We start from the raw sequence: 12,332 nt of genomic DNA, 5'->3' as shown, positions 1-12,332 counted from the left end.
TGTGGATTAAATGCCCAAACTGACCTGTTTAAAAATAAACACACTTCCCATTAAGGGAGGTCAATGTTGTCAGACAGAGCGATGACGTAACGGCCATTTCCTCAGATTTACAGCTGACCCGTTCCCTGCCTCGGGGTTTGTAGTAGTCGTGCTATTGCAATGGTTGACCATGTTTTGGTTGTGTGGACACATCGGGTTTGTTGGTTCATTAGAGGACAGCGTTTTTGGTTTTCGGTCCGAGAGAGACCTTCGAGTAACGACAAGTAAATGAAATTACATTTAGTTATTGTCCCTGTAGGCAGGGCCACTAACGGAAAATCTGTGTGTTAGGACGTTTTAATATGTATTCTGTGACATGGTTGGACATCACAACAGTTCAACAAAAATTCATTATATACTGCGAGGCCACCTCCTCACTCATCGTGGTGAACACGTTTCACACTTTGCGTGTGTCAAAGAAAAAAATAACAACAGAATGAAAAATTGAATTCCCAAGGGGATTAATAAAGTTGTCATAATTTGGTTTAGAAAAATTTGCCTCAGTTTTATTGCATTATTCTCAGGCAAAGACTGAATAACAATAATTACTTTTTTTTATGAAATATAAGATCAGGCTACAATATTAAGATGCAGAAAAAAACATGACACAGTAAAGGCAACGTGTTCATTGAAAGGGTGTATCATGGGGGGGTCTTAAGCTAAGCTAAGACTACGCTAACATGGAAAAGGAATATTAATGAGTTGGTACAACACAGCATACATCTTAACCTAAGTAAAGCCTTCTTCGTAAACAGATTCATAGGGGCCTATATTGTTCTCTATGTAAGACTGTGTGCGCCTGCATCCACTACAACACACACACACACACACACACACACACACACACACACACACACGCTTACAAGGCCCAAAGGAGACAGAGGGCATTCTGCACCCGCACCACTTCATTAAGCAGCCCTCATTAGTGTATGCATGTGTGTTTTGTGTTCAGTCGCGTCTGCCTTTACATTTCTTTTTAAAAAACAGTTGCAAGTGTGTTTGTAGCAGTTTATTTTTGAGGCCATGTGTGTATGGGAGGCAGTCTACACAAGTTGTCGTGCTTTGTGTGAACGTGTGTATGTGTGTGTATGTGTGTGTGTGTGTGACCCTGACCCTGTTTTTGCAGTCTTTTGTAGTGGGCTAATGATGGGGCTTCTGTACACTAACTATATCTGCAAAAGGCCTTGATCTGGATGAGGATACAGTTTTAATGAAGGGTAAGTAGGACACAAACACACAACACAAGAACATCAGTAAACATGAATGTAGACAAGCATGCACGTGCAAAAGATATCCTCACAATGACGTAACAGAAGTAGGTGGACTGCAGTGCAGGAGTTACCAACACACTGACCTGCCGTTGAAGGTGTGTTTGCCTTGGAGTCGGTCGACCCCTGCCTGCCTCTCCACAGCGGGACCGGCTGCCTGCAGAGAAAACACAGAGAACGTCTTCCTGTTAGTCCGTGAGAGACGAAAAAAAGAGCAAAACAAGCTGCAACAGCACATTGGATCCGTCCAATGGGAGATAAAGGGAACTGTGAGAGACATGCTGGATGGATCAACCCTCTCAAATAAACATAAAGCCGTAAATGAGTGACATTAAAGAACCCGTGTTTTGATTTTGGCTTGTAATGCACCGCACCCCAACATGAAAGTCTCTGCAATTTGAAAGACAGGGGAGCGCATAAAGGGAATGAATGAATTGATGAGTGAAGTGATGATTGAGGGAGCTGCTAAATTGACGGATGGATGATGTACAAATAGCAATTAATATGTGAAGGCAAGAAGACAGTGTTGCCAAGCAGTGATAAATAACAATGTCACTTGGCATGGCAACCGAGAAAAAGAGAGAGAGAGAGAGGTGAGAAAGAAGAGTGTAAATGTGAGCCAAGGGAGCTGTAATAATTACTTAATACACTGACATAGGGCTTGCATGACCTGTGTGTGTGTGTGTGTGTGACGTGTGTTTATGTTAGAGACACAGGGAGGTGAGCTCCACAGGGACGAGGTAAAGGGATGATTAATCATCTGAAACTCAACGTGTCACAGTGTCTGTGCTCGCACATTCTTGTGTGAATGAGCGCATACATGAGATTCTGCAACAAGCTATCGCTGCTACATACGTCTGGGAGTTAACGCTGTATCACGAATGTCTGCTCGGTTCACTGCAAGCAGTCACAACAGACCTGCAGCAAAATGACACCTCGCTAGGGCATGAAACACGTTTGGACATTTAGCTGATGTCTTTCACTTTTTTTAGACAGTATGGAGGAGGAGTATTGATTTAATTGGTCTGTAGAGACCCAACGTCCTGATGTCACCTCTAGGCCAGCTGCTGTTCTGCTCGCTTCTGTATTTCAAAGGCTTTATCCTTTTAAAACGTCAAACGGGTTCCCGTGGTTAATTGTTCATATTCTGAGATAAATAGGAATCACTCGCAAATACAAATCAACAATTATTTAAACGAAAAACTACAGCTCCATTGAAATGTTACCAGTCCTGCTCATTGTATCAGAATATCTGGTCAGAAATAATGAGGATCAGCATTTAATCCTAACTGCGTACGTGTCTGCATGTTTATATGTGCGTGTGGAGCTCTTGAGTTGAGGCGTGCACGTGTTTGTGTGAGCATATGCGGACAAACACACGCAGGTCAATAAGGCTCAATGATAGCGGTCGGCACTAATGGACTCTTAACATGACCCTTCACCTCTGACCTCTCACCGGATCGCCATGTGACCTACACCACCTGTCGGGAGAGGGGAGGAACGAGAGAAAGACCCGAGAGCCCAGACGGATGAGTGACGGAGAGGAAATGTCAAGAGAGCTGAAGAGATTCAGGTCGGGTCGAGAAACAACAGCTGTAGAGGTGAGGAAAGGGATGAAGACAGCGGCTGCTGAGAAGACTTAGATGAAGGTGAGACGAGAACCGGCAGTGAATGACAGACTGCAGATACAGTAACCATATGTTTGGGGTTTGGTGGCTTGGAAATCAATTAGTCTGGCCTAGCTGCGGATGCTGTCATGTGAGCCTAATTACTAAGGGGATGACAGGTAACATTAATTATCCTAACCTCTTTGTCATAACAATAGCCACTCATAAATTAATTGGAAAGTCTTTGGTGCTTAATTGTATGTCTCATTTAATAACTGCACGTAGAAATAGTCTCCCTCTCTGTCTTTGGAAGAGCGACGTATTAATTAAAAAGAACAGAACGGTAGGCTACTTATCAAAGGGTAATTTAGAACAAGTACATGGATGTGAACAAATAAATGGGTCTCATTATTCATGTTAACTTTGCAATATTATAGATTTAATCATATTTAGAGGTATCTGTATGTTTTTTGCTTGGAGAATAAAGTCTTAAGACTTTCTCTAAGTTACTTCTTTAATCATACTACGTTATCTATAACTAGTAACTAACTAACTAGTTATCTGAATTACACGTACCAACAAGCAGCCAATACCACAATCATTGCTGTTATTCTAATCCATTAGCTCAATTACATCTTTTCCAATATTACCAAAATGATAATTTACTTAATGATTATGTTTCAAGGTTGATCAGCACTCTGCCAATCATTGCTTTCAGGAATTATTATATATATATTAATATATTAATTATTATTATCAAAATGTAAAGTGCCACAAACAGCCCCATAAATAAAAGTATTTATATACACAAGAAGCGTAGGAATAATTATTGAAAGACCTGAAAACAAATCTAAAAGCATACGTATTAAATGACAAAGATGTATAGACATATTTCGAGGACAACTGCAGTGAAAAAGATGAATAGATTAGTGTGCGGACCTTGGACAGGTCAATCGATACTCGTGAGCATTAGCGGCTCTCTAGAAACTGGAGGATAGAGACGCAGGATTTCCATTCTAACTCAATGATGGATAATCCTACCTTGAATAACTATGCGTATATTAAATGGGCCGCGAGCATTTAGTATTCTCGGTCCAATCTAATAATTGCTTGAAAGCGGATAAAAAGAGTGAACTATTAGTGATATTGCTAATTACCGAATAACCAATCAACCTAAGTGTTCTCCTGAAAACGCTCCCAGAGTGAGTATGATAAATTCATTGTAATGCATGCTGGAAAGTTTGTGCTTACGTGTTGTATATGGTGTGCGTTTATAAATATGTGTGTGTGTGTGTGTGTGTGTGTGTGCGTGTGTGTGTGACAGTGATAAACCTATGGTACTCTATCTTGCAATATGTCTTTGGGGACGTGGCTGATGAATTGAAGTGAATGTGTTTTGATAAATACCCCGTCAGAGAGCCAGACGTCTGAACCAGGAAATAAACAAAAAAAGCAATATTAATTTTTCTATTAAATAAATCTAGAAATAAATACGTTTGCTTGTGTAGAACAACAATGGCTGAAACTCTATTTGTAGGTCTTTGGTCACAACGACAATGTGTCATATTTAGATTTTTATTGTTTTGCTTTTTGTTCTAATGATGATTATATCATAAGCATGACATTTACTTTCTTCGAGTATCATTAGTGCAAAGTGTCCCTGATTCATGAACATAAGTTCAGTTCTAACTGTACACACACTGTAGGCATTGGGGAAAGCACAACGAGTAACCGGAAAGGTACAAACACAAAGGAGAAGACGCATTCACGTGAAGACCAAGCACACACACACACACACACACACACACACACACACACACACACACACACAGGAGCAAACTAAAGCGCTTCACTGACCAACGTCCATGTGCAAACACACCCAGGTGGAGCACGATAAATAAGTGCCACACTGCCTTATTAGTCCCAGTAGTATTCTAGGTAAGAACAGATACTCCCAGCCTTATTAACGTGTGTGTGTGTGTGTGTGTGTGTGTGTGTGAAAGACGGGAGACGGAAAGACGGAGTGATTTCGAGGCTTACTGTACTCATTTGTGCATGGCATTTAGAACGGAGGAGCTGCACCAGTAAATCTTTCTGGATAGAAATGAAATAAAGCAAGGCGACATAAGAGCAGGAGAAGAGAAGAAAGACGGAGAATTACTGCTGGAAGAGTACTTTCTTCCCCTCATCGCTCTCGCCGAAAGGCCAAGTGACAATTTGAACAATTACCCGGAGCCATTACCTCCCTCTGAACCTGGCTGGTTGAGAAGAGGCAGACCTATGGGTGAGTGACTGAGGGACAGCGAAGGAGACAAAGTAAAGACAGGGACTGAGGAAATGACATACGAGGAAGAGGAGCGAGTGAAACAGAGAGAATTGTTGTATTCAAAGTAGTCACGGCAAAATGAACCCTGACACTAAGCAGAGGGGTCTTGAATCGTCCTGTTTACTTCGGAATAACGGCCAGCTAGCTGTGCATTATCTCACTTAGTACATGGCTACTTACTAAAAAAAAGAAAAATCCATGATTTCACACACAACATTGACTTCAAAGCCGTGTGAAAAAAAGTCTCCATACACTTATGGGTCCAAGTTTTCGGTAGTAACAACATGAAACTACACAGATAGATTTGTGGTTGACTCTAATTTTGGATGGTAAGTTTTTGTATTTAACAAATTGGTTCAAGTTGAAATGAACTCACAAGTGGAGGCGTGAGCAGGAAGGAACTGATCTCAGCCTCGAGGTCTCTCGTCAGTAGCAGATTTTCTTTTCTTTTAAAAAGGGGGAATTACTTCCTGACGCATGTTTCAGTTATTTCTTTACGAGGCACAAACATCTGCATAGCCCGATCACAAACCGCAAACAAGTCCATAATGAGTTGGTAAAGTTATAGGGACTGGAATTGCATTTGTTCTGACTATCTAAACGTGGGACACGATGTGGGAGATGGTTAACAGCTTGCAAAAAAATGTTTCATTAAAGAAGCGGACCACCACAGCTGTAATGCTACGTGTAAAATGAGACAGGAAACCTGAGGAGCTAGCATGAATTGTAATAAAGAGAGAGTCCACAGCTGGCGTGGTTGAGGTCATGCATGCTATCCTGCAGACACACCGACGTATAAAACACCCAGACGCACACGGTCCGGACAGGCCTGCGGTGTAACTGACACGCAGTAATATTTCATATTGACGGGCGCAGGAGTGATGGCGTGCAGCGTAAACGGAGCGAAGATGTAAGGAATGGTAGGTGGGCTCACAACAACCTGATCTACATTCCTGAGCTTTGGATTACTCCGGGTAAATAAAACTAAATAGATTAGCGCTGCTGGCAGTTTAATATTTATTAGTGACGAGTGCATCCAGGTGTCATTTCTGCTGAACTGTGTGTCGTGTCGCCGTAGGTTGTAAATCAGAAGACATTGCTGGTCTTGTTTTTCTGGTGGAGTCATCATAAGACAATAGAGTCAGTGTGGTTGGGCTAAATATTAGAGTGTCATTAACACTCAATGGACTTCTCTCTCTGTTCGTCCCTATGCAGCCATTACATCTTCCTCATAAACAGACTCATCTACCTCTGGTACTGTCTCCACCTCAGCGAGGTTCAGACTGGGAGACCGGCCACCTCTGAGAACCAATCACATTCCCCAAAAGAACTGAACCTCGCAAACAGGTTATTCCTGGGGGAATACGGCGAGGGTTTAAAAAAAGGGATGTTTGTCCGGTGAGGAGTCCCGCTGGAGGAGGACTCACCACTCAGGAGTCCAATCAGGCAAGGAGGCCCTTTTACCAGTGAACTTGAGGGATTTATTGTGTCCAAGTATCTACAGGGACAATGAAACCGTAACTATCATAACAGAACCGTGTACTCGTCAGGCAATGTGTGTCTGTGTGCATGACTCTCTAGTGTAGCTGAATTACTCAAGAGGTTTGTATCAGCGTCAAAATCAACTCAAGAGAAGCTGTCAAAAATGTGGAAGGTATCGTAAAGGAGTGGAAGAGGAGAACAGAGGAGGGAACAGGAGAGAGGTTTGTGTGTTTCTTTCACACAGCAGACAGAAAAACATATAATAAACGTATCTCCAACCTCCTATCAGATATGAAAGCGTACAATCAGAGGAAGGAAGAGAAATGAATACACAGATGGAGAGATGTTATGGCGAAGGACAGAATCAGATTAGATATGAAGTGAAGCAACTGGCTCCACAGTTAGAGAGGAAATAGGAGATGTTTTATCTTCACAAAGGAGAAAACAGACAACATGGAGCAAAAGGTTAAACATCAGGCCCTAGGGGTCAAAATGATGAAGCACGTTTGGAAGCTGGATTTAAATTATTAACGTTGACACTGGACCAAGTTGTTGAAAAAGGAGACACGAAAAAAGTGTAACGAAGGAGGAGAGGAGGGGGAGGAAGGGGCAGATGAGAAAGTGTGTGCCCTCTACCCTTTGGAACAAGAGAGAGAAGGGATGAAAAGAGAGAAAGGAATGGAGAGAGTCATTTGTCTTTGTTAGAGGAGTGTGATGGGACAAAGCATGTCTGGATTAGAGAGAACATGAGGACACCACAGGCACCACTCACCCCCCCGACCTGTTAACTCATATATTACCCACACACAGGAACACACTGCGGCCATGTGTCACAATTCACCAAACAGGGGATAAAATGTACTTCTTACCTGTTTTATTAGTACTAACATTTGATTCAACTTTTAACTGGTTGGAGATAAAACGTATGTATTTACATTTTAATATTATGTAGGTATGAGGTATATATATAGGCTATAATAAAACAGAGCAGTAAACCAAGCCACAAGCAAATGCAATTACTTTCCACCTGATATCTGTGGAATTATTCTGAATGAATAAAACATCCTCCCCAAAGACAAATCTGTACACTTGATGTACGGCGCATACGTGAAGCTTTCCTAGATACAGAACAAGACTAAAGTTTGAATTTTAGACATTTCTTAAATTACTTTTGGTGCGGTTGGACTTCGTGAGGCACCTTTTATTTATGTCTCAATGGTCTTTATTGATTGTTATGCGGTGACTCCAATAGAATAGATACTTTTATCGGTGGTAAAACATTAAGTACGAAAGACTATATGAACAACGTGCTACGCTCTGAGCATTACCAGCTGTGGCGTACTTCTGGATGAAAGGCCACGGGGTCATTAAAATCAAAGTGTTTGCCCCCTTGGGAGTACTAATGTGCTTAGCAGTTTTCATGGCGAGCTGCGTATTAGACTAGGATAGCACAGTAGCGTCCGTGAGAATCCATAACGCTGAATCGATATCTTACCAAAGCCGATGAACCTATAAGAAGAAGAAAGCCGACCAGCAGACACAAATCAGTTTTGTCTTTTACACACAAAAGACAATACACTGGGCGGTATTCAAGTAAAAAAATACTTTTCTAAACAAATACATGATGACCCTTTTGCGCTGCGTAGCAACCAGGAGAGTCTCTTGTTAACACAAGAGGAAAGTTTATGGGATGTCCAGCATAAAGGGTTTACTCTCTGGGGAGAATGAGCTAATTTCACTGCGATGTGTCGTTTAGATTCCTCAAAAAGTCATTCTGAAGTGAGGCCATGCTGTTCCGAGTGGAACGAAAGAAGTAAAAAAATATAAAAAATGTCGGGTTACAAACTGCATCTTTTTGTGTCATTGGTTGAGGGTCTTACCATCCCGACGGCCTCCTCATTGAGGGGGGGTCCGGTCTCTGTCGGCTGGGGGCTGAGTGCTGAGTCACTGCTGCTTCTCACCAACAGCGGGGTGTCTGTAAGAAAACACAAGCACACAAACACGTCTCATATGTGCAGCGGAGCTCTGAGTGGTTTCTTTCTACTGAGGCGGAGGCGGATACCTGAAGATCAGTGACACGGTGACAATGTTTACTCTTCAAAAGTTCTTCTCTAACAATGACACACAATCCACATCTACAACATGATGCTGAACTGACATCAGTAACTGTACTGTGAGCATTTCACCACAGCCTTATGAATACATCATAGCAGCTGGGACAAGTTACATGTGTGTGTGTTTATAAAGTATAAAGTCTGTATCCGGTTGGACAATGTTTACAGTACAAGTTCTACAGCCTGTGAATCAACCACTTCTTCTTCTTCTTCTTTCTTTTTTATTGTAGGAGGAATCTGACAACACCACCAAACACTAACTGAACAGCAGCTTTCGTTGGTGAAAAATAACTTGATTGACCTACAACGATATTCCTGTTATCTGTCGTCTGTCAGTCCAATTTGACACAGTGTGGCTATTAGTCACTGAGAATAGTGGAAGTCTGCATCTGCACCGCTTCACAACATACAGCCAGTGTCCCTGATACACACACACAGACACACGACTACCTTGAAAAAGCTTATGCTATTTTGATTGAGTCATAGTTCAGCTAAATTCAAGTCTAATAATAATCTGTTAGATGACAAGATAGAGACCCGGAGCTCGTCATGCCACGCTACAGAGACGAGTTTCTTTACGCGTGTCAAAGCACGACGAGCGACAAAGGGAGAGGAGAGATGAATACTTCTATGTTCTTAAGTTGACAAAATTAATTTCCACTCCGTCGTTGCAATGTGCCTGTGACATCAGTCCAAGTCAGAGTGTGCTTACAAACAAAAACAAGAACCTCCCGGCATCCAGTGCTATAAACTAACAAGCAGCTATTGTGGGACAAAATGCATGACATAGATTAAAGACATGGAGGCTGCAGTACATGAAGCACTTAGACTGCATGTAACAACTGGACGTAGTGACGCCACCCTTTGGTTTGTGGACTGCCCTTTGGAAGCCTGGAGTTCGCCATCTTGGATTTTGAACGTCGACTTTTTGCAACCAGTGAACGGAAGTGACCATATTTGGAGTGATTGGACTGGACAGGTTGTCTATTTATAACATCATGCTGTATGGATAAACTTGTGTTTACAATGTTTTCTGAGGGAATAAATCAAGTGAGAAGTAGAGTCATTTTCTCAAAGACTTCCAGACAATCTGACTTCTTTTTACAGTCACAAATATATACACATGGATGTGAATTCATTTGGGCAGCTGCAGGTTTTAAGAAGACAAGCGTTTCACAGCTACAGTATGTAGAATTTAAGACAAATCAAATAAGATTACGATTATTCATTCACTTTTGTTAGACGTTTTTCTAAGGAGCTATCTTCAAACAGTCTAAATGCCAAAGCAGACATACTGCATACATACAAAGGCAGAATGTGCTTTGTCGAACAGATGCCACAATAAGGCACACTACCATCTCCATGGAGACTCACGAAGGTGTCCAACTTCTAGCTCGTTAAATAGAAATGAATAAAGAGTAATAGTGGTATAACGGGGAGGAGGCGGACATTAGGTAGAGGATCAAAGATAGAAACAACAAGTAAGAAAGCATGAACCTAAAACATTCACCGTGTGAATGAAACCTAAGGGTTAAAGTAGTAACCGCATCAGACATTAAGTGTTGCATTGACGTCCACACGTGTTGATTACATACTCTACTGCAGCAGTGTGATCACAAGCCCATTCCTGAATGTTGTTTTTCTGAGATGTGCATCGCTCCAGGTGCTCGTCAGGTCCGTGAGGAGCAGAACGTACGAGCCCTTCCTTTAATGTCCCTTCAGCGAGCACACTGGTGTTCATGCGTCCAAATGGCCAATAAGCGTCTGATTTGCAGATCTCTATGTGCGAGTTAAGTAACATATGATAGTGTCTCCCTCTCCACATCTCATCAGCCCACTGCATAAAATCATCATTTAACCGAAGCTGATGGATGACGCACGCCACGCTGGTGCCTGCTGCTGCTTCCGCTGGAGCTTGAAGAAATAGTGAAATGGGAAGAAAAGTCAACACCGCAGAAAGCTATCCAAATAAATAACATTTATGACTGGAGGTATTATTATGATATGTGTGTGTGGCACTGCTCAATCCTCAAATCTACCACCCCCATCAATCCATATATACATTAAGAACTCTGTCATGTTAGCCTCTATAGTTCCACTGGGAGAGCGGTGGTGGTGAGGGTGGGGGGGGTGAGTGCGGAGGTTGCAAATGAGTAGACTACTCAGAACACAAGCCAAATGATATTTGTAGGGTCATATATTGATTGTCACAAAATGGACCCTTGGTGCTCTTAAGACTGGCGGGGGGGGGGGGGGGTATGGATTACATCAAAGCCCTGATCAATTCATCTTTTTAAAGAGAGGCAATGAAAGACAGATAAATGACGAGAGGACAAAGGACGTAAAAATGAGAAACAGTTGAAGGAAACGGATAAAGAAATCAAGGGACGAACAAAGGAAGAGATAATCAGTGAGACGCGGAGACAAGATGCACTAAGTGCAATGAAAATGAAGATTAAAACACACAAAAACTAAATTAAAGAAGCCTTTAAATATAATGCTATCTGTGCTATTACATTTCGCTTCGCTGTGAAATCTCATCTTCCCAGTTTGAAATTGAAGCAGAGCTGTCATGTCATGAAACCAGAAATAAAGTGGTGAAAATGCTCCATTGTGGTGAGGATACATGCGCTCTGCATCCAGTGGCACATTAGGATGAATAACAACGACCGTCTAGGGACAAATGGTGACACTATTACGTCCTTATATCTGGAGGCATTCCAAGATTAATAGTTTTCTACTAGATTGGCAAAATGCAGTGTCAGCTTTAGATCACCTGGTAATCCCCACCACCCGGCTTCACTGCAGCACTAATACTATAAAGAGCTGTGGGCTTCTCTCTTTTCCCAGTTTGTACAACCTCAATTCCTTTCCTCGTCTCCTCTCCTCACATCTTATTCTTATTCCCCCCCATGGGAGATGCGAGTGAGTAGAGGATGCGAGGAAGAGATATAAGGAGAGGAGTCAAGGCAACAGGCGTTTAACAAAATGAGATATCCTGTGAGCCGTCATTTTAAAGCGACGTCAGGAAAAGCACGGGGCTTCGTAATAACTTAAAGATGGCTTCATTTTTGGGGTTAGTAATAACTTAAAGATGCTTCCTTTGTGGGCTTACTAATAACTTAAAGATGGCTTCCTTTGTGGGGTTACTAATAACTTAAAGATGGCTTCCTTTTTGGGGTTACTAATACCATTAAAGACATTAAAGATGGCTTCCTTCTAATCAAATGTAAGCCCTGACAGTGTGACAGTGAGCCAGCATGAACAATACCAGGACCGTGAAACTGAAGCAGCTAAATGGAATTCAGCCATGATTCATTTGACTATTCTTACTCGGACAGGTCTAAATATCCTCTGTGAGATATGCCCGTTTCTGACTTCTTCAAAAAATCACACAGCCCAACTAATGTATATGATGTCAAGTGCTGGACACTTGATATTTCTCTCAAGATTCTAGCCGTGATAACAATTACAGCGGCTGCTCGAGTCACGGTAA

General features: G+C 42.0%; 1 protein-coding gene across 1 annotated transcript in view; it reads right to left on the bottom strand.

Annotated features, from left to right (window-relative positions):
* Nucleotides 1-12,332, bottom strand: part of LOC306704205 (partitioning defective 3 homolog B-like) — a gene marked incomplete at both ends in the record, with an annotated part of 170,855 nt that overhangs the window by 125,353 nt on the left and 33,170 nt on the right. The window contains 2 exons of the mRNA XM_079170456.1: nucleotides 1,394-1,464; nucleotides 8,603-8,697. Of these exons, the coding sequence (XP_079026582.1) occupies nucleotides 1,394-1,464; nucleotides 8,603-8,697 (166 nt within the window). The remainder of the gene's footprint in view (nucleotides 1-1,393; nucleotides 1,465-8,602; nucleotides 8,698-12,332) is intronic.

Source organism: Pholis gunnellus, assembly GCF_910591455.1.
Source record: "Pholis gunnellus genome assembly, chromosome: 12".
Lineage (NCBI taxonomy): Eukaryota > Metazoa > Chordata > Actinopteri > Perciformes > Pholidae > Pholis > Pholis gunnellus.
This window is presented reverse-complemented; position numbering and strand designations above follow the sequence as displayed.